Source organism: Triturus cristatus, chromosome 2_2, assembly GCF_964204655.1.
Source record: "Triturus cristatus chromosome 2_2, aTriCri1.1, whole genome shotgun sequence".
NCBI classification, from domain to species: Eukaryota; Metazoa; Chordata; class Amphibia; order Caudata; family Salamandridae; genus Triturus; species Triturus cristatus.
This window is the reverse complement of record NC_140582.1, coordinates 1138960013-1138983908: the sequence shown is the minus strand read 5'-3', so window position 1 is coordinate 1138983908 and position 23896 is coordinate 1138960013. Positions and strand designations below refer to the sequence as shown.

Sequence of the window (23896 nt, the reverse complement as noted above, 5' to 3'; positions counted from 1 at the left end):
AAAATGCTCCACCATTCTGTCTAACTAATTCAAGCAAATTCTTAACTGTCATTAGTCTATCACCTCATGAAAAAGACAAAAAAAACTAAACTGATCAAAAAGAAAAAAAAACAACATTGGCAATATCAAAAGTCACATACCAAGTCCCATGCTACTTCTGTAACAATATCTGGGACAGCATCAGTCAAAGAAGGTATATGTTTGTCCAATTCGCAATAATCAACTGTCAAGCGCCAAGAATTATCACATTTGCACACAGGCTACACAAAATCATTCCAAGCATTTGTGATTAGGATCACCACCTCTGCATCTATCAAGCCCTGCATGATCTCACTGATCCCTTCACGCCCATCTGGCATTCTGTACTGTTTCAAATGAATTTCCTTTGTAACATGGGGCACCTTCACTTGGAAATCTTGTGTTTCAAACTCCACATCTGGACCTTCTATTAAATCCTGTGCAAACTGTTTTTCTGTCTGTACATGCCACTTAATAACCATTGCAATCTCCCATAGGCAAATCACAGTTTCTCCAATTCTATTCTGTCCAGTATCTTTTGGTGCGTAAAAGCACAGAATCATCTGCATTTGTCCAGCATCTGAATTTAAAAGTGACCTCTTCTTACCCTGCACTTCCCTGTAACTAAAAAGGGCACATTGCTCTTCAATTAACTCACAAAATACATTTTCATATTTCTGAAGTGACCACATATCAGAATTATTCTACCCAATCTGCTGCTGTTCACATTCAAAATCATATTGTTGCATTTCTCTTTTGAAGCAAAAGGTATCATTCACTGTCATGTCTAATTTATGTCCGCAACCGGTGATCGTTAAGTCTAAAACACTTGTCTGTTTACCTCCCTGCACATTCCTTTCTGGCTGAAAAACCTCCTCAGAAGAATTAATTAAAACCGTCTGTGTAGCTTGTAGTCTGACTGTATTCTCTGTTACATTTATCACATCTGAATCATTCTGGCTGGTCAAAGTAAACAGCTTCAGAGCCTGGTACACGTTTAATTCTGTCTTCAAAGATATATTTTCAAACTGGGCATCAACTTGCTCTGTTTTCAACTCACTACGTTCTTTTTGCAAATGCTCACATTGTTGATGCATATTAACCAACACATTTAAAATAACACTGCTGTCTCTGTCTAAAATGTCATTAATCTCCTGCTGATTAACACCCTTCATCGCAACTCCGGAGTCTGTAATCTCGGAGGAGTCCCACGTTTCAGGGTTATGCCCTGATATTTTACATTCACTTTGCAACTGAAAACATTTTATATGCATTCCTTAACAAACACTTGAAAGGGTTCAAGCCCTTTCTGCCTAACGTAGCAAGCTATTTATAAGCACTTCACGAGCCAGCACGTCATATGGGCTAACCCCATGCAAATAAATCAATTGATATCTAAGAGTCTGCTTTCAATTTCTAAAAAACATATTTCTTCCCCTTTTAAATCAACGTTCACATCCTGCCGACTACGCCAAAATGTAATGAATTCTCAGATCTCCCCTGGACCAAGGCACTTTCCCAGGGAGAGAATATCAGTTCCAAACTTATGGAATATAACATATACACAGCACTTCCTAGGGTGGGCAAACTTTCAACACTCCCCCAAAGGCAAGGCAAGAAAACAATATACACATGAGTCTCCTGTAGAACAAGGTAACACACACAACACTTCTCTAGAGCGAGATATACTTTGCACATCACTTGCCAGGAGTAGAACAACTTCCTATAACACAATTACCTGCTAGAAGGGAATTCACCCATCCTTCTACAACAGAATACTTGGCCAAGAAGAGTCCACACCTCTTGCTTCAATGAAAAGACAAATTCAAACAAATGGAATATATACATTTATTAACACAATACTTCAATCACGGGCAGGCCGAATATATATATCTATTGATCATGGCAGACTCTTACATATCAATAGTATGATTGAAACACAATCAAGGCAAACATATATGTAGAAATATATATGTATGGATATAAGAATCAGAAAATTAGAAGGAAAGGAAAGAATCAGTAAAGAATCAAGAGACAGTTAGTAGCAGAGACACCTCACCTCCTGCTCCATCATTTCACCCCACTTCGCTCAAGGGGAGTCCATTGCTTGATCCGGGTGAACGCTCAGAGGTGACACCAGCCCCTACTCTTCCGTGACAACACGTCTGCTCCACGGCGTGAACTTCCACCAGGCCAGTGTAGGCTCCCCTTTTTAATACAAATTCAAACACAACAAAGCTTCTAGCAAGCCTCGCCCCCTCGTTCTCATGAGAGCCCGTACCAGCCTGCTCCAAGGCCACTGCATCGGTTGATCAGGCCTTTGCTATGGCTCTGAGACAGACCATGTACATTCCTCTGATAGGAACCAGTTCTCTCTAGTCAGTAAAGTGAGAAGAGCAAAACATGCCCTCCCCACCTCTGCAGTTTCGTGCAGGCACAGAAAATAGCTTCAGTCATGAAAAATGGAGTTAGTTAAGCCATGCACACAAAGGCCCAAAGCAAGATGGAATCAGAAAAGCAAGGATGACATGAAACCATGTCAAAGGCAAAAGCACCTATAATTCTCATCCACACAACTTACAAACACCACTGTGCACACAGAAAAGTTTGAAGCAAGGTAAAGTCAGAAGGCAGGATGACATTAGACCACGTCAAAGTCATAATTCACCTAACCCAAATAACATTATACACTTAATCCCTCAGTATCCAACATTGAGCACATGTGTGCACCATCACCCACAACACTGCACCTCAACATCCCATACCTTCTATTCTTGGCAAGACTATTCTACTAAAAGACAGCAAGATTACAGGACAGAAGAGAAGCAGGCATATGCAAACCCATCCTACATTAAGGCTAGGGTAACATAACACACTTAAAATCAGTTAACATGGAGGAGGAGCCTAGCGCGCAACCAAGATGGCCGCGTAGGTGCGAGGCTCCCGAGGACCTCCGCGACCTCCTACATCTATCCTGTCTTCATCCTGATTCGGTTGAGGGGACTGTGTCGGTGAACCTGAGCCGAGGTGGTGCCCGTTTTCCGTTTTCGAATCGGACCCCGGGTGCCGGGATGGGCATCGATTGAAGTTTGCGGCCTGCTCCTCTCCTGACCCCGGCCTTGAGTTGGGGGGTGATCCAGTGGAGAAGTGAACAACATTGGCGGGACGGGCCTGGCGAGCCGCGTACCCCACACTTTCACTTTTGCTTTTGAGTCCCCTTGCTACCATCGCGAGTGGGATCACGGCGCTTCTTTGTGTGGTGGTTGCCTCGCTGGGGGACCCTGCCTGCCTGCGGGGATCTGCTCCGCCTTCCTGAGGAGACCCCTGGGGTCCTTGGCCTCGATTGATCGTTCTCCGCTGCATGACTCGTGGGTGTACGGGATACAGGACGATGGCCACGAAGCAGGATGGAGAGCGGCTGAAGGCCAAATCGACCCGGCGTGGCGCCGCACATCAAGCCAACATAATGGATCGCTACACCCTACCGAAAGGTTCTCCCGGCGGGTTGCATAAGCCTCCTGAGTACCCCGCGGATGCCCCGGATTTGCCTACAGATCTGACTTTGCAGGACGTCATGGGCGCCATAGCGGAGATGAAGACCTCGGTGGGTCAACAATTTGACACCCTGGCGCACAAACTTGACGCGGTTCTCATCGATGTCAACCTTGTTAGGGCAGATCTCTCCAAGACAAATGATAGGGTTGACTCTTTGGCCCACACCGCGTCGGGCCTCACAACTGAGGTGGCGGCCCTCCAGAGGTACGTCGGCTCCGGCAGGCCAGTGCGCTCACGGATCGGCGACTGGAGGATTCCGAGAGCAGGGCCCGGAGAAACAACGTTCGCATCATCGGGGTGCCTGAGGGACTGGAGGATTCGGCGGCAGATCTCTTCGTGGAGGATCTGATTTCTAATCGTCTGCAGCCTCGAGGATTGAGTAAATTCTTTGCAGTGGAGAGGGCCCATAGAGTTCCTGGTGGCAAGCCGAAGGTCGGAGCTCCTCCGCGGCCTCTTATTGCCCGTATCTTCAACTTTCGGGACAGAGATGCGATTTTACAAGCGTCTAGACTGCAGGGGCCGCTTAAGCTAGAGAACGTGGAGGTGAACTTCTATCCTGACTTCACGCAGGCGGTCCAGAAGCAGAGACTGGGTTTTATGGGCGTTAAGCGGCGGCTCCGAGACATGAACTTGAAATACGCCATGCTTTTCCCGGCCAGGCTGCGTGTGGACTTCGAGGGTCGCTCTCATTTCTTTGACCGTCCGGAGACAGCTGGGGACTGGTTGGATTCTTTGCCTAGGGGACATGATCGAGAGGGGTTGGGGACCGCGGGAGGGGAGTGCCCACTGGACCGGACCTGAGGTATTGATACTGGGGCTAATTCCTGATGGTGCCACTTTACGGCCGTGCTCAGGGTTTCTTGATTGTCGTGCCTTGCTCCCCCTCCACTGGAGGTTGAGGTGTGTCTCAAGGGGGTTCTCTTTCCTCCTCTAGGGGGTCTTTGTAGTTTAGTTCATGCAGGGGCGACAGGCACACTGCAAGTTGGGGGGGCTGTTTGGGCTCATGCATGGGTGCAGGGAGGGGGGAGTTTTGTTTGGAATGTTGGGTTGGGGTTGGGTATTGTTTGTTTGTACCACAAGGCAGATGTATTGTTGTGTTATATCCAAGGTGCTCTATGGGTGGAGACTGATTGGCTTTGGCTGTGATGGGGGGTAGGGGGCTGAGACTTCTTTCCTGGAATGTTAACGGACTGGGGGACAGGATAAAACGGGGGGTGGTCCTGCAGTTTCTAAAACGGATTTCACCTGATATTGTATTCTTGCAGGAAACACACCTTATTGGTAATTCCTTCTGTGCTATGAATAGACGGGGCTATCGCCTTGTGGCTCATTCGGGCTTCACCTCTGGCTCGAGGGGTGTGGGCATTATGGTTAAAACCTCGCTCCCGTTGGCGGTTGATGAGGTGCTCCATGATGACAGGGGGGCGATATACGGCCCTCGTGGGTAGATGGGAGGGTAAAGTGGTTACTTTGGTTTCTGTCTATGTCCCACCGGGGTTGCAGACGACTACTTTTGCTGATTTGGGGTGCCTTCTTCTTGGGCTGCCGGAGGGGATTCTAGTGGTTGGGGGGGACTTTAACGCTGTGGTCTCCGGAACTGAGGATCGTCACCCACCCAGGGATCTCCCCCAAGCCCAAACTTGGTTGTCTGGCCTCTTGGATACCCTGGGATTGGTGGATTGTTGGCGGCTGAAACACCCTGCGCAGGTACAATACACCTTCCATTCCGGGGCTCATGGTAGTCTTTCGAGACTTGATTATGTTCTGATGCCAGCGGCACAGGCGGGGAGGGTGGGGGAAATGCGACATCTCGCTCGGGGTATTTCAGACCACTCCCCGCTCTTGTTACACTTCGATATTGTCCCGGGGGTGGAGGGGAGGGTGGTCCCGATCAACTCCTGGTACCTGCGCAATCCCGCAATTCGCGCAGATTTGATTAAATCCCTTGAGCAATATTTTGGAGATAATGTGGGATCGGTGTCGTCTGCTGTTTCTCTGTGGGAGGCGTTCAAGACGGTACTCCGGGGGGAGGCCCTGTCCCTCATTTCCCATTCCAAGAGGTGCGAGCGGGAGGAGGTGACCCGTATCGAGAATGAGATAACTGAATTGGAAGGTGACCTGGATTGTGGTGTCACGGACGACAAATTGCATGCCCTCAGACTCAAACAAGCGGACTACAAGGCCCTAGTCACCGAAGCGGCCAGGGGCCTGAGTAGGGAGCAACAGGGGCGACTGTATGATATGGGTGATAAGGCTGGAAAACTGATTGCGTGGCTGGATAAAAAGGAGAGAGCGAGTCGAGTTGTCCCGTTGGTTGAGAGAGTGGATGGTGTGTGTGTTACGGATCCGGAGGAAATTGTTAATTGCTTCGCGGAGTATTTCCGCGGGGTGTATTCCCCGGTATCTTCCCGCTCGGAAGAAGATTCCCGCGACCTGCTCAAAGATATTGCTTTGCCTTCCCTTTCGGAGGAGGATAAATCGTTGATGGAGGCGGCTCCGACATCTGAGGAGATTGCCCTTGCCATACGTTCAGTTGCCTCTGGCAAGGCCATGGGTCCTAATGGCCTTCCCATCGAATTGTACAAGTTGCGGCCGGATACATTGGCGCCGCATCTTCGCGATATGTTCCTTGCGGCCCGGGCGGCGGGTTCCCTCCCGCTGGACCAGCGTCTAGCCACTATTGTGGTTATTCACAAGGAGGGGAGACCGCGTGATCGGGTCACGTCTTATAGGCCCATTTCGCTGCTGAATGCGGAACCGAAAATTCTGGCCAAGGTGCTGGCTAATCGGCTGGTCGGCGTGGTGTGCGATCTGATCCATCAGGACCAGTCCGGGTTCATCCCTCATCGAAACACCGCACTTAACCTGCGGCGTCTGCATGGGGTGCTCGCGAGGGTTCCGTTCATACGTGAGCCGGCCATCTTGGCGTCCCTGGACGCCACTATGGCAATCGATACGCTCGAGTGGCCATATATTTGGGCGACACTGGAGAAGTTTGGGTTTGGCCCGGGATTCATTGGCTGGGTGAAATTGTTGTATTCCGGACCGCTGGCGCAGGTGGTGGTGAATGGTAGAGTGTCGGCTCCCTTTGAATTGGGCAGGGCACGCGGCAGGGTTGCCCGCTGTCACCTCTCCTCTTTGCGCTCGCCTTGGAGCCCCTGGCGGAGTGGCTGCGGTGGCACCCTTCGATTCGTGGGCTCCGATGGACTCCTGAGTATGAGGATCGAGTCTCTCTCTACGCGGACGATATTCTTTTGTATCTTGCTTCCCCACGTGAATCGTTGATCGTGTTAGTGGATGTGTTGTGTTCCTTTGGCCGTAACTACGGCCTAGTCATCAACTGGGCTAAGTCCTGTGTGTATGTCCTCTCAGGGGAGGCTCCTATCCCCCCGCGGGGTTGTCCTATCCAGGTTGCTCAGCAGGGATTTAAGTATTTGGGTATCTTTATTACCCTGGACTCTGCGGCCCGATACACGCAGAACCTACTCCCCCCCCCCCTCCAGCGTTTGAAGGCCGATGTGGCGCGTTGGAGGCGCTTGCCGCTCTCGCCGCTTGGCCGGTCGGCGCTGTTTAAGATGATGTCGTTGCCACGGTTTTTATATGCGTTACAAAACACTATGGATGTCGTTCCGGCTAGCTACTTTCGGGAGGTGGAGGGTCTGCAACGCCAACTGTTTTGGGATGGGAGGCCGCGGATTGCCCTCGCGAAACTGAGGCTCCCGTGGTACGATGGGGGGGTCGCCCTCCCCGACATCAAACGTTATTACTGGGCCTCCCAGCTGGCTGCTATAAACCACGGGCTCTATGGACCCGCCCTTAATCCAGCTTTTGAAATGGACAAATTGTTGTTGCCGGGTGGCGACTACAACTGTGCGCTCTACTCTAGCTCGCTCGACGCACGTTTGACGGGTCCGACACGGGTCGCGGTACGGGTGTGGCATGCGGCAAACTCGGCGATGGGGTGGAAGGATCGGTTGACCCGGGCGACGCCATTGTATGCATCTGAGCGACTGGGTTGTTTGTGGACCACGAAAGGCTTCGAGAAGTGGGACATGATTGGCATCAGCAGGGTGGGCGACCTTTGGACGAAGAAGGGATTAAAAGCGTTTGATGTGCTGCAAACGGAATACCAGTTGCAGGACAGGGAGTACTTCCGGTATGTGCAGGTTCGTCACGCGTTGTGTTCCGTATTCCCGGAGGTAGCGTCCATCCCGGAGTGCTCTCCTTTGGAAGATAGAGTGCTGGATGGGCATGTACCGGATGGCACTATCTCATTGATCTATAAAAAGCTCATCAACGATCGATCGGGATTGCTGGCCGGCCTTCGTGAAGCATGGGTTGCTGATGGATTGGAGCTGGATGACGAGGATTGGGTATCTGCGGTGGCCTCCCCGAAAGAGGTGGCCATACCGGCCCGCCTTCGTTTCGTCCAGCTCAAAATACTCCACAGGGTCTACGTTACGGGACCGGGTCTGATGCGTATGGGATATGCGGTGGATGGGATGTGTAAGCGTGGGTGTGGCTTGTTAGGGACCTTCTTCCACATTTTGTGGGAATGTCCGGAGGTGGCTCGATTCTGGAGTGGTGTACATGCGGTGTTGCAAGCGGTCACGCATGTTGCGTTATTCCCCGAGGCCAGGAGATGTTTGTTGAATGTGTGGGAGCCGACTGATTACACGGTGACGCAAACGTGGTGGGTGACACTGGGATATATGGTGGCCAAGCGTGATATAGCACAATTGTGGGGCTCCCAGAGGTCACCAACGATTTCGGTATGGAAGGAAAATATGGATTGGTGTATGTTTCGAGAAAAGGTAGTGTATGTGGCGAGAGGCAAGCCTGGGAAATGGGTAAAGGTGTGGGGCCCCTGGAACTCCTACCACGGCGGGATCTGTACCCCGCCACTAACGCCCGACTTGGCGGCGGCCCTGTCTCCCTAGTCTGCACATTCCCTTTATTCTATGTTCTCGTGACCTCTTTGTCTCTGCCCCTGCCCTTCCCCCCTCCCATTCTTGTAGGTTGGTAGGGTCCTCCCGAGGGGAGCACATAATGTTGCCTAGACTCTTGCTGCCTTGTGGGTTTGTTTTTCGTTCTTCATTTAAAATGAAACCGCTATTTGGGATGTTTGGGCAAAGTAGCCGCATATGATATATTCTTGATTTGTGGGACTTTTACTGTTTCTCGCTTGTGTTTATAAATGTGTTTTATGGTCTCGCTGTCTACTAGCGGCCGGCCTGAAGGTTGTAGGCCCATACTTGTATATCTCTTGAATTTTGTAATAAAGGTTTAAAAAAAAAAAAAATCAGTTAACATGGTGGTGGTTGAGGGTCATCATAGGGTGTCAGACCACAAAAGTGGCTCATTCACTACATTGCACCCCATGACCCTCGGTCATCACCATTCACATATACCAAAAACAAAATCTCTTAACTAAAGGCACAACTACAAGTGAAGCACTCCATCTTTTAACTGCAAAATGGAACCATTGCAAAGCAAATAGCAACTGTATTTCATAACTGAAAAACAAAACTATCATTGAAGCACTGCATATCTCAATTAAAAGCAAAACCATTTTAAACCACATTTCTAAATTGAAAGACACAACTACTAAAAAGCACATGTTGAAACAGAAACTCTTGTGCCGCAGTGGCTACACAAAAACATATAATTCAAAACAAATCATGACTAAAAAGCAACTATGATCGAAATACTACATTGCAAAACTGAAAAACTCATCAAAAGTACATGATAATCACTTTAGAGCAAATAAAGACTGCATTCCCTAAATACATGTAAAAGCAATAACTCAGGTGCATCTAGAAATAGCACACAGATATCTGGATATATGTTGAATGGATACACAAAAAAAATGCATCAAACTTTTGAATGCTCCTAATGCCTCTAATGGCTAAACTGTAAACTCTACTGCCAAACTCATATTGTAGCAACAGCAACAGGTTTTTTTTTCTCTTCAGTCTCTAACTCAGAAAATATCTACTCTAATTGCGGGAAAGCATCTCTATTGGTCTCCATCCCTAAAAACAAAAACAGTCCTTCTGTGTGAAAAAACACACGGCCTTCTCCCATCGCATCTGAACTGCACGTTGATAAACAGTTCACAGTTCAAAGCACATCCTGTAGTTCCCTCTTCTTCACTTTTACACAAGCAGTTCCCTGTGTGAAAGACACACAGCCCTCATGCATGTAAAGTCAATCTCACGTAAAGGAAACCGTTCCAATCGCAGCACACTCTGCTCAACCCTCATCTGTGTAGGACACAGCTCTCTGGCATCTATCTTCATCTGTATCTCCTTGACAAAGTAGGACCCCATCCAGTCCAATCAGCTACAGGACATCGGCCTCCATCAGCCACATGACATCAGCCGCCATCGTCTGGTCTGGCGATAACTCCAGGCTTGGGGGGGGGAAGGGGAGGGTGGGAGAGGGAGGGCCCCACTCACACTGGGGAAGGGAGTCCCACTCACACAGGGGGACTGGGCGAATCTGAAAAAGAAACAAGCATCACTCTTCTTGCAAAAAACATTTTTCAAAAGCACACTTTTTCCATCTTGCATTTCTGAAAGTACAATATTTTCATTTCTGTCTACATAGCTCTCCTCTAGCTTTGGTGAATTATAAAAGAATTCTACCAACGCTTTAGCCTCTGAATTCTTGGTAAAATCTCTCTTTTTCTTTACACAGCAAGAAGGGCTGGGGTAGTCTCCTTCTCTCACTGCACCCCTCACAGGTGCTGCCCCCCTTCACAAAATCTCTGCGGACACCAACTAGCCCCTTGCCAAACATAACAAGCAGAGACTTCTATGCTGCCTTTAGCTCTCACCTTATCTCCTCCAAGGCCGAAGTGCCCTGCACTCCTGCTAACTTTCGCCTGCTCCTATCTGCTCTGCGACTCTCCTCATTGGGGTGGAAAGGAAACCTGTGCCTTTGGAAGCCTCCCAAACATCTATCTCCAAGAAGCTGTCTTGTCTACTGGGGCGAGGAGCTGGGATGACCCCTCCCGTAGGAATTCCTCCTCAGACTTCACAGAAAGCCCGAACTCTTCTCAGCGTTGCTGGATGATCTCACTGCAAGCCTCCCAAACATCCATCTCAAAGACGCAAGCACTTCACCATCACTAAAATACAGATTGTGTATTTAATTTCTCCTCCTGCACCAGATTTCTACGTGCCACCCACTCCCAGAACAACTCTTTACATGTCTGAGAGGAAAAACAGCTTTAACCACTCCTGACCTCCAGCAAGACTTCACATTCTTTAATCTGAAAATGCTCCACCATTCTGTCTAACTAATTCAAGCAAATTCTTAACTGTCATTAGTCTACCACCTCATGAAAAAGACAAAACAAACTAAACTGATCAAAAAGAAAAAAAAAAACAACATTGGCAATATCAAAAGTCACATACCAAGTACCATGCTACTTCTGTAACAATATCTGGGACAGCATCAGTCAAAGAAGGTATATGTTTGTCCAATTCGCAATAATCAACTGTCATGCGCCAAGAATTATCACATTTGCACACAGGCTGCACAAAACCATTCCAAGCATTTGTGATTAGGGTCACCACCTCTGCATCTATCAAGCCCTGAATGATCTCACTGATCCCTTCACGCCCATCTGGCATTCTGTACTGTTTCAAATGAATTTCCTTTGTAACATGGGGCACCTTCACTTGGAAATCTTGTGTTTCAAACTCCACCTCTGGACCTTCTATTAAATCCTGTGCAAACTGTTTTTCTGTCTGTACATGCCACTTAATAACCATTGCAATCTCCCATAGGCAAATCACAGTTTCTCCAATTCTGTTTTGTCCAGTATCTTTTGGTGCGCAAAAGCACAGAATCATCTGCATTTGTCCAGCATCTGAATTTAAAAGTGATCTCTTCTTACCCTGCACTTCCCTGTAACTAAAAAGGGCACATTGCTCTTCAATTAACTCACAAAATACATTTTCATATTTCTGAAGTGACCACATATCAGAATTATTGTACCCAATCTGCTGCTGTTCACATTCAAAATCATATTGTTGCATTTCTCTTTTGAAGCAAAAGGTATCATTCACTGTCATGTCTAATCTATGTACGCAACAGGTGATCGTTAAGTCTAAAACACTTGTCTGTTTACCACCCTGCACATTCCTTTCTGGCTGAAAAACCTCCTCAGAAGAATTAATTAAAACCGTCTGTGTAGCTTGTAGTCTGACTGTATTCTCTGTTACATTTATCACATCTGAATCATTCTGGCTGGTCAAAGTAAACAGCTTCAGAGCCTGGTACACGTTTAATTCTGTCTTCAAAGATATATTTTCAAACTGGGCATCAACTTGCTCTGTTTTCAACTCACTACGTTCTTTTTGCAAATGCTCACATTGTTGATGCATATTAACCAACACATTTAAAATAATACCGCTGTCTCTGTCAAAAATGTCATTAATCTCCTGCTGATTAACACCCTTCATCGCATCTCCGGAGTCTGTAATCTCAGAGGAGTCCCACGTTTCAGGGTTATGCCCTGATATTTTACATTCACTTTGCAACTGAAAACATTTTATATGCATTCCTTAACAAACACTAGAAAGGGATCCAGCCCTTTCTGCCTAACGTAGCAAGCTACTTATAAGCACTTTTTTATAAAACACTTAAACACACAAACACCAATTCTAACTCAGCACTATTAGCTCACTTCACGAGCCAGCACGTCATATGGGCTACCCCCATGCAAATAAATCAATTGATATCTAAGAGTCTGCTTTCAATTTCTAAAAAACCTATTTCTTCCCCTTTTAAATCAACGTTCACATCCTGCCGACTACGCCAAAATGTAATGAATTCTCAGATCTCCCCTGGACCAAGGCACTTTCCCAGGGAGAGAATATCAGTTCCAAACTTATGGAATATAACATATACACAGCACTTCCTAAGGTGGGCAAACTTTCAACACTCCCCCAAAGGCAAGGCAAGAAAACAATATACGCATGAGTCTCCTGTAGAACAAGGTAACACACACAACACTTCTCTAGAGCGAGATATACTTTGCACATCACTTGCCAGGTGTAGAACAACTTCCTATAACACAATTACCTGCTAGAAGGGAATTCACCCATCCTTCTACAACAGAATACTTGGCCAAGAAGAGTCCACACCTCTTGCTTCAAGGAAAAGACGAATTCAAACATATGGAATATATACATTTATTAACACAATACTTCAATCACGGGCAGGCCGAATATATATATTGATCATGGCAGACTCTTACATATCAATAGTATGATTGAAACACAATCAAGGCAAACATATATGTATGGATATAAGAATCAGAAAATAAGAAGGAAAGGAAAGAATCAGTAAAGAATCAAGATACAGTTAGTAGCAGAGACACCTCACCTCCTGCTCCATCATTTCACCCCACTTCGCTCAAGGGGAGTCCATTGCTTGATCCGGGTGAACGCTCAGAGGTGACACCAGCCCCTACTCTTCCGTGCCAACACGTCTGCTCCACGGCGTGAACTTCCACCAGGCCAGTGTAGGCTCCCCTTTTTAATACAAATTCAAACACAACGAAGCTTCTAGCAAGCCTCGCCCCCTCGTTCTCATGAGAGCCCGTACCAGCCTGCTCCAAAGCCACTGCATCGGTTGATCAGGCCTTTGGTATGGCTCCGAGACAGACCATGTACATTCCTCTGATAGGAACCAGTTCTCTCTAGTCAGTAAAGTGAGAAGAGCAAAACATGCCCTCCCCACCTCTGCAGTTTCGTGCAGGCACAGAAAATAGCTTCAGTCATGAAAAATGGAGTTAGTTAAGCCATGCACACAAAGGCCCAAAGCAAGATGGAATCAGAAAAGCAAGGATAACATGAAACCATGTCAAAGGCAATAGTCAGCACCTATAATTCTCATCCACACAACTTACAAGCACCACTGTGCACACAGAAAAGTTTGAAGCAAGGTAAAGTCAGAAGGCAGGATGACATTAGACCACGTCAAAGTCATAATTCACCTAACACAAATAACATTATACACTTAATCCCTCAGTATCCAACATTGAGCACATGTGTGCACCATCATCCACAACACTGCACCTCAACATCCCATACCTTCTATTCTTGGCAAGACCATTCTACTAAAAGACAGCAAGATTACAGGACAGAAGAGAAGCAGGCATATGCAAACCCATCCTACATTAAGGCTAGGGTAACATAACACACTTAAAATCAGTTAACATGGTGGTGGTTGAGGGTCATCATAGGGTGTCAGACCACAAAAGTGGCTCATTCACTACATGGTGCTTTTCAGAAAACTTTTCTTCTGTAGAACACTGAGCACATGGCTCTGGGCCCACCCAAGATGTCTGTTGCACTCAAGAATTCTGGGAGTTGTAGTCAAGCCACTATAGGCCCGGTTTTTTGCAGCATGTCCAGCGTCTGCTGGACCAGTTACCTTGTTAATTCTACAGACCACAGAGTGTCATAGAAGGTTGCCTCCGTCAGCCAATGAACAACCAAGCCTTGGCACTGACAGTGAATGCCCCAAATAAAGCTGTGAGATAGGAGCAGAACAAGGTTCCTGACCAAAGACATAGGCAAAGCACCTAAAAGCAAACTAAAGCACAGTAAAAAACAGAAGGTGCAATAGTAATACATAAAACTCTCCTAGTTACAGTCATAAATACTTGGCTAAATGATGACGACTGCTTTGTCTGTGCAAACGTAAAGGTGCAAAATATGCCACTAATATTTTGATCAGCCTGTGCCCTAATAGGCAATAAAACAGATTTTCTTTTTTTTTCAAATCTTTTTATTGCAAATATGCTCAGTACAGAAGAATGCACATCTGAACATGTTGAATAACAGTACCAACATTAAAAATGACAGAGACCAACCTCGTAGAGCAGTAGAGCAATAAAAACTACGAGAGCCCTTGTGCGGCCCATGAACCAGACCAGTGGCGTAACGAAATTTGAGGGGTCCCCCTGCAAGGTAGACAGAGGGGCCTTCCGCTCCAGCTTTAATCCAGAGCTCTCAGGCTTGAGTACAGTGCCGAGGGGGCCCCCTGCAGCTCGGGCCCCCGTACCATGGCAACTGCGGGGGGCCTGTGTTACGCCCCTGAACCAGACCCAAACCCTGCATCCACCCTCTCCATCAACATGAAAACCCCCTATAGACTTGCTATGCTCCTCAGATCTTTTCCCACTTCTTCGGTCAGCCCCTACTTTGGTAGACTTATCTTTTCTGCCTGCAGGCACCAGTCCAGGTCAGCTTTCCAGTCAGAGAGTAGGGGTGGAGACCCTGCAAAGCAGATTTTCTAATTACTCTATCCAAACCGCTGCAAACATATTGAACATTCCAGATATTGATTTGCAGCTGCACCGAAAGGTACCCACGCATTACGAATGGCTCATTATAAAGTACAAAGTGGCCTCTTACGAATGACTTATTTACAAACTGCAGGACAATCTAGAGCTGATCCAGAGGCTCTGGTCCATTTTCCTGGAGCCCTCGCAGGTCCCTCATGAGACCTTCCAATTACTGTGTGATGTGGTGTCTCCAAGGGCTCTGCTGTCCTGGGCAAATATCCTTCACTGTCTGCTCCCTCCTCACCTCTCCTCTCTTCACGCCCTCTCCCTTTGTCATCCTCCTTTTCCATAGACCCTTATGCCTCCCGCCTCATCCCTCTATCCCCCCCCCACCCTTATCCCTCCTTAGTTCTACCCCTAAAAGCATTTATGATATGATTTGCACACTCGTGCTGGTTCATGTTGTTCATATTGTGTATGTCACCTAAGGCATCTGTATTCTTTTTAAAATGTCAGGTGCATCACTTGTGTACCCCTGGGACTTTCCTATTAGTTATGTCCTTCTTCCTGAATCTTCTGCAGCTGTGGTAGGGCTTGTTTATGTGACGTCAGATTCACAGAGCAGTTGTCTCTAATCCCTGGAATTGGAAATACTTCAGTATTACGTTGCAGTAGAAGGGCAGGTCTCCTATTGGATGTAGCTGCCCCATATCAGCCAATAAAGTCCAGAATGCTTGGCTCATGAGATCATCTATAGGGTTCCCCAAGATTATATTGTTTGTTGCTTAAGTCCTTCTCACCCTTCCATTTCCTTTCCTTTTTTTTTTATTCTCTATAATGTAAAGAACCAGGCGATTCACGGGAGAACGGCTCTATGCTCTTTGTATACCCCACCATTAAGCGCGGGCATGATATACTGGAAAGAGACCTAGGTAACTGGGAAATCACTAGCAAATGGTGGAGAAACTTTCTAGTTTGTTTCTTTGTTGGAAATTGTGCATAAACTGAATTTTTAGACTTTAAAAATATTAGTATTGAAATGTATGTTGTATATATGCAAAATCCTACAAAGAAATAACATAGACATTATAATATATATTCATTTATTTATTTTATTTTAAGAGTTTATAAAGCGCACAGCTCCGGCGCTAAACATCAGGCAGGCAACCAGCAGAGCCAGCATCTCAGAACAGCTGTCTTCTAAAAACCAATGGTGAGGGACATTGTCTTAGCTGTTCCGGTAAGGAGCTCCACACCTTAGAGTCCTGATAGGCTAACGAACGCCCTGCCCCTTCCCCCCCTCCTCCCCCCCCCCGACGTGACCATTTAACTTTGGGTATAATATAGAAGAATAACTGATAATAACAGGGTTGTCTTCCTCCAAAGGGTTCCAAGTGACATCATAGATCAGCTACCCAGTGGTGGATGCATCATTGGGGTCAATGCACAGCATTGCCTCAACTCTCTGTCCTCTCTAGTGTTCTAATCTGCATTCCCTCTGAGAGTCCTTTCTCCCTTTTTGGATAAAAACAATGCAAAAAACATATTGGAGCTCCTGCCACCTTTCCTCATTCGCCACTGTACAAACGACTTGACAAATATATATTAAAGTACCTGGCATCCTGTAACCCTACCCTACCTCCCACTGACCCTTCACTCAAACCCCTGTCCTGGGTGTTGCTCTCTGTTCTGTCATGGAGTAGAGAGGCAGCTTTGTTCTGACAGCAGCTCTGGCAGAGCCACTGTCAGCACAGAGACAATTTCCTGTCAGGCCCAGTTCTGCACAGTCATGCAGCTGACTGGAAAGGCCATAGATGGTGATGCTGAACACCTGCTTCATTCCCTTACCCCCTTTAGGGCTGTGGAGAAGGGTTACTAATACTGTCCAGCAGTCCACAGCTGCGTACAGGTATTTAGAGACCCAGATGGCCCGGGGAGAACTGGTGTCCCCTTCCCTGGGTGACACTACAGCAGCCAAAAGCCATTTTTGTGCATCACTGCAGTCTTGTAATAGAAGAGAAAAATAATAACTGGATTTTGAGTCAATTTTACATACATAAATAATGAATTGCATACATTACTTTATACTTCAAACATTGTAGTCTTCCAGATAGTAGTTGTTTAGATTAGACATGCCTGATCTGAACCATCTTTTTATTTTATATTTAAATCATTATGAAACAATCAAAATTTTAAATATATTTTATCTTTAAAGGAAACGAGAGGAAAACATCCACCGGAGCCGGAGAGGACTCAAACGCCGAGAAATGAAACTGGAACTGGAAATTACAGGGATGAAAGGCAAGCAACAAGGTCAGAAGTAAACAGAGGTAGTGGCCAGGAGGAGGAGGAGCATTTTAGTAAGCCAGGTGTCCTCGACTCGCAAGTAAGAACAGATCAGAATCCTGCAAGTGGTGAAGAATCTACCAGATCATCCCTGCATGAATCTCGGCTTGCCCTTAGTGGAAGCACTGATGTCACTTCACGTGGTACCCCATCCAGTCGCCGACCACCGGCTGCAGAAGATCCAACACGTCGACACGCTCCGTTTAACCAACATGCACCAGATGCGAGTAGCAGTGATTTGGGCTCCAGCTTGTACACAGATAGAGATGATCCACTTATGATAAGCGACAGCTCAAGCGAGACGGAGTCCCTGCCTCCAAAAGTCAATGAGCCAGAAGAAGATGACTATTCCTCTTCACCTTCAGCGATGTGGGGAAGAACCGGTGTAGAAGAAAGAGTTTCTCGCAGTCGAAGCGATGTTGCAGCCAACTCTACTCATCCAACTGACGCTTCTGAAACTTTTGATGATGGAAATAGTATAGGAGACGTTAGGAGATATCAGTTTGAATATGAAGGCAATCCCACCGTTGATAATTTGCATGCCAACAATACGGAGAACTTTTCTCCTTCTGGAGGCCCTAACTCTCGAAGTAATAATGATGGAGCAAAGGACAACATACCTTTACTGCACGTGGTCTTTCCCGCTATTATGTTTGCAATTGTTGGGATCTTCTTACTGTACAAAACACAACAAAAGCAGTGAAACGAATATAAAACACAGGCACCACCTCCCCCACTTCCCTCAGCTAGAAAGAGCAAAGTACCAAAGGGGATAGCTGCAGAGAGCAGAGACCAGGACACACACTTAAATCAGACCAATCAAACACATCAGGGTTGAACTTAAGTTTTATAGACTTAAGCTGTAATCCAAGACTCTGCAATTCTGATTCTTTTGCATAATCCGGTCTGCACCAGAATCTCGGTTCTAACTTGACCGGTAATTGCTCACACCACGCATTTTTACCAACATGATTTTCACCAGGTATAATTACGTGGTCATGCTTTGTGACAAGGGATGAACAATAATCAACTAGTTCATTATCGCCCACTCTAAGGTTCACAACTCAGAATGATGCGTAGATTGCAAACCTCGTAAAGTACCATGCCCCGAAATATCAGTTTCTTGTGGGTTTGCAGTTAGTCCCTGGGACTGTGCCATACAGGGACTGAGGGCCTCAGACTGTGGCTTGACTGCTGCCCAGTGTCTGCCAAAGTGTGGTGAGTTAGGCAGATGAATCCATTGTACTGATAATCAAGATAACTGTTGGCTCTCTCTTCCACCAAGAATGGAAGGCTGACTAAAACTGAAAATCAAACCTCTTTTCATTAAGATACTTGCTGTTTTGGGTAGTTGTTTTCAAACATTATCAATAGGCTTTTAAAGATAATGGTACACATTCAGTTTAATTGTTTATTCTATCAGAAGCAAATACATTACCTTGCACTATTTTGTTTATAAAACCTGCCTTAAACACCGCGTGCCTCAGAATGGAACATGCGTTACTTATGCTTCTTTTTATAGTATATATGTTTGGCATGGATTCTGAAATCTCTCTTTTTATGTAGAACAAAACATAAAATACGATATGCACTAAAGTTAAAACCATTACATTGTTATTTTGTAAACGTGGCTGATCGCAGCAAACGGTATATTGCTGGACATCCTTCATGCTCAAACAAGTATGTTTCCTTGTTTCTCTCCCCATCGATAAGCTGTCAGTTCAGAACTCTATCTAACAATGCCTAATATTGGTCTTTAACTCCAATCTTTTTAGTAAGTGGTCATGTGGTCTTATATGCTTATTTTGCCCCTCTGCTTAAAAGCCAGCTTTGCCATTGGGCAGGATGCCACTGCTTTGACTTTCTTGTGCCTGGCCTGGTGTAGCTGGCCATGCCCACAGTGGACATCTTGTTTGCACTGAATGACTCTGGACCTTCTGTAAGAAACCAGATCTTTAGGAGTTGGTTCCTTCATTTATCCAGTGGCCATGTAGGCTTGTTGCTCATGCTTCTTTGCTGTGAACAAGGGGAATGAAGATCTACATTCTGTACAGGACACCCATCTGCTCCTTTTGTTTCTTCCCAGACAGTTATCAAAGTAAGACATCTGGGTCTTGTCTTTTTTTTCTACTGATACAGAAGTAGCTTGGCATCATCAACTCCTGGAATGCATATTTATTGATACTGGCAGCCTCACAGGGACTTTCAGCAGGTTTGTGGGGGACAGGAATACTAGCCCCTCAAGAACAATATTTCTGCGTCTTCCTCCCACTCAGAGTCTAATCTTCTTTCGCACGCCTTAACTCCCACTACACTTTGATGTAACTAGCATGCCCTTGCGATGTAAATGTCCCTGAAAGCCTCTGTAAATCCTGCATATGGCTCATGTTATCTAAATCAGATCTCCTGTGCTCTCCCGGATAGGTTAATTGTTTATAAAAATACCATATAAAGGTAGTAAATACAAATCAGTAAAAGGCTCACTTCTTTGGCCTCCAATAATCACTAATGTGGTGGTTTCGGCCTGCATCTGATGTTATTTTATTCATTTGTGTTCACGCCTAGATCATTGAAAATGTCTCATTCTCCCAGGAAGCAATCTATTTCCTGCACGAGGTTCTCTATCTGCTGTTCTACCTATACATCTTGATCATTGTGCCAAAATCTCACCTGATTTCAACTCAACTACATCTTTCACTACAGTTGTTTAGACACACTGTTGCAGTTGCTCATAGATGTTTATGGTAATCAGGTAGGCTGGGGTGCATTTCTGAATGCACAGTCACACCTCCAGAGAATGTTAGGACCATTCCATCTTAAATTCATGTGGCCCTGGCAGAATGCACATGAATCACCGCAGCATCATTAGGAAGATAGAAATCGGCCCCTTCTGGTCCCAATGTTTTGGATGGCGCGGTTATACTTTTTAGGGTGGTTCTTGGAACTGCATGTCTCACTGTCTGAATTAGCTATTACTATGGATTCCTTTAAATACCTTTAGGGCACTCCAAAGGAGCCCTTGAACAATCTCTTCCATGGAAAGATCTTGGAGCGCAAGACTATTGTGTTGGCATTGAATGTCATTCTCTCATCACTTTTAGGCAAAATACTACTGATCCATGAAGATACACCCACAACGTTTGTTTACATCAACAAATAACATGCATTGGCAAAGCCAATAGATCTGGGAATAATGTACCGAAGGAAGCAGCATTGACATATTAGAGCGAGATACAAGGAGTGGAGCCAGTAGGAGTGAACAGAGAGAGCACGTTCAATGCATGCACTCAAATGTGTGAGGAAGGATACTCCCAAACAGCCAATATGCATTAGGTGAGTCATGAGTACTCCACTGGACTTTGCCAGGACATGATTTACAAAGGCCAGTGGCTGAAAGCTACAAGTCAAAGAAAGCCTTCGGTTGGAAGGAGTGGCCCCAAGCCCCCACTATGTATATTATTAACAGTAGGCCTGTTTGACGTTTTCACTGCCGAACCCAGATGTAAAAAGCAACCATGTGCATGTGTTCTTGAGCACCGGATCTGGTCTTTGGGTCGCGGTTCATGCAGTATACTGACACCCCACCTGAAGAGGCCAAGTGGTTTACCTCCAAAATGGAAAAACGACTACTCATTGGTATCACCACTATTTGTTTGTTTCCAGACAGTGAGCCTAATGTAGTTAGTGTGCCTCCTGAATGGAATAAGCACTCTTTCTCTGGATGGATGCAAAGGGAGAGTTCATGTGCCCCTCTTCTCCAGAAATTGGAAAGGAGGTGATAAAAATGTAGCAGTCGCTTAGTGCTATGTTAGGCGCTGCTACTTGCTCTGTTGGCCCTTTTGTCTCCTCGAGGAAAAAATGGTTTGTTCTTTGCTCTCAGTCATCCAATGGTGCCTGCTGGTTGTTATATACTTAATATATGAACATGTTGGGCAGTCCACAGCAAACATGTACTTCCTTGAAGTAGTATGGCTCACTCTTTACAATTTGGGCTTGCCTAAGAAGAAAATCCTCTTATCTGAGTGTTTATATGTGTTTTTATTTCCTACTAGGTATAGTGAGAAAGGCCAGAACTTACAAAAAGTAATAAGCAGTTTGTTTTATTACTAAATACTGTGGTTCACAAAAGTAAATAATATCTTCTCTGGCTTACTACAAGTGCATTCCTTCTAAGAACTGTACAAGACCCCCACAGATCAGTTCTGTTGCTGGCATCCAGAACGAGCTCCCATGGTTCCTGTATTCATTATAAACCATTGAGCCGCTATTGGCATGAACTAAGGTATGTTGATATGACAGAACAGGTCATTCCCTATTGGTCAACACCTACCCCTTCCCGGAGTCTATGTATTATTTCCATCTGCCATGATATGCGGATGGTGACTGGAGTCTCATTCATTGTCTGAGCAGGTAGCGAGTAATATCCATCTAAGTGTGTCCGGTAGTGGTTAGCGTCACCATTCAAATTGGGGTGGAAATACTGCCATATGCATCCCAGATTGGGAGTTTGGCGTTGCTGCAGTCACCATTCCAACTGGGGAGGCAATACTGTCGAACTCATCCCAGATTGGGATTTTGGCGTTGCTGCAGTCACCATTCCAACTGGGGAGGCAATACTGTCGAACTCATCCCAGATTGGGATTTTGGCGTTGCTGCAGTCACCATTCCAACTGGGGAGGCAATACTGCCATATGCATCCCAGATTGGGATTTTGACGTTGCTGCAGTCACCATACCATCTGGGGAGGCAAAACTGCCATATGCATCCCAGATTGGGATTTTGATGTTGCCGCAGTCACCATTCCAACTGGGGAGGCAATGCTGCCGAAGTCATCCCACATTGGGATTTTGACATTGCCGCAGTCACCATTCCAACTGGTGAGACAATGGTGCCGAATTCATCCCACATTGGGATTTTGACGTTGCCGCAGTCATCATTCCAACTGGGGAGGCAATATTGCCATATGTATCCCAGATTGGGATACCCGCTGGGTAACAGACAGAGGCCAGCCCTGGACTGATAAGGACTGGGACGCCGTCCTGGCTGGCTCTACGTAGGTACCGAGAAGCTCTAAATTTAAACTCATACAAACGTACATCGTACAGAGAGCTTACCTTTCCACCGACAAGATTAACAGATATTTTAACATCGCCACTTCTGCATGCCCACGATGCTGGCAGCTTAACGCGGATCTGTTCCACTTGCTATGGTCCTGCACTTCCCTCCAAATTTACTGGCAAGAAGTAGCCACGGCCCTTGCACTATGCACGGACACACCCCTGCCGCTTACATGAGAAATTTGCATTTTAGGGATTTATGCCAGATCCAAAAAGAACAGAGTCACGTCAAGATTTCGGGACTTGGGGTTGATAGCTGCGAAGCGCTTAATTACTAAGAGAAGCACACAGACCCCCCCCCCAGAGATAATCAGCTGGAAAAGATCACTCACGATATGGGCACAGGCGGAAAGTACAACATTGCACAGAGAGGAAACAGCGGGGCTCCGCAAATACCACATAGCGTAATATTGGGACACACTACTCACAGCCTTCACATGCGGTGGTAATGGAGAGGGTGATGATGACCAGTCTGTTAATTTGCAACATACACACTAGGGATCCTGAGCTACGATGGATGTGGTATTTTACATTAGAAGCGCGAAGCATTGTGACCCACAAATAGCCCAAGTCCGTTAAAGGAGATTCCCCTGGCCCTGACCAGCCACTAATGCGGCAGCGACCTTTACCACTCACATAGGTCAAGGCCCTACTCTGGCGAGCCACCATATTGTACGATACCGAATATGCATTCCTCTACCCAGTCATGCTACGTTTAATATATTTGTATCTTTTCAATTGCAGTTTCTTTAATATATTGTTTAATTTTCTTTGCAGACTAGAGAAAATATGTCTTATTGGCACTTTCCATTGTCCTTCTTCTCTTTGCGTTACACAACTATCTTATTCCTGTGTTGAAATGACCATGCCCTAATACTTTCTGTATACGCCAACACCATGTGTGCCAGGCACCGACAGATTGGTGATAACCTGATGTGTTAGAATAGGGCGCATGTGATCTTGAATGAGGGTTGGCAACTGTAATGCAGCAGTGCACACAAGATGTAGCACACAGCGATCTACTAGAAAGCACCTTTTGGAGAGGCATGTATATGTCACTGTGGATTGTACTCCCACTATTGTACCACATTGTTGATATGCATAGTGTTTTCTGTGATTTGTATCATATAAATCTAGATACTGTTTCAAATTCTCCTGAAATGTAATGTGATATCAGAAACGATAAAATCAGAAAAGACCAATAAAGATATTTAAACAAAAGAAAATGTATCCCAGATTGGGATTTTGACGCTGCTGCAGTCACCATTCCAACTGGGGAAGCAATGCTGCCGAATTCATCCCAGATTTGGATTTTGGCATCACTGCAGTCACCATTCCAACTGGGGAGGCAATGCTGCTGAATCCCTCCCAGATTAGGATTTTGACGTTGCTGCAGTCACCATTCCAACTGGGGAGGCAATGCTGCCGAATCCCTCCCAGATTGGGATTTTGGTGTTGCTGCAGTCACCATTCCAACTGGGGAGGCAATGCTGCCGAATCCCTCCCAGATTGGGATTTTGGTGTTGCTGCAGTCACCATTCCAACTGGG

At 46.1% G+C, this 23896-nt stretch overlaps 1 protein-coding gene across 3 annotated transcripts in view; it reads left to right on the top strand.

Moving 5' to 3' along the window:
- The window catches only part of MAVS (mitochondrial antiviral signaling protein), a 217810-nt gene extending 194237 nt beyond the window's left edge, over positions 1 to 23573 (top strand). For all 3 annotated transcript variants that reach the window (XM_085642676.1, XM_085642675.1, XM_085642674.1), the window contains one exon: positions 17100 to 23573. In XM_085642676.1, coding sequence (XP_085498802.1) covers positions 17100 to 17933 — 834 coding nt within the window. In that variant the 3' untranslated portion in view covers positions 17934 to 23573. The remainder of the gene's footprint in view (positions 1 to 17099) is intronic.
- Positions 23574 to 23896: the final 323 nt, after the last annotated feature.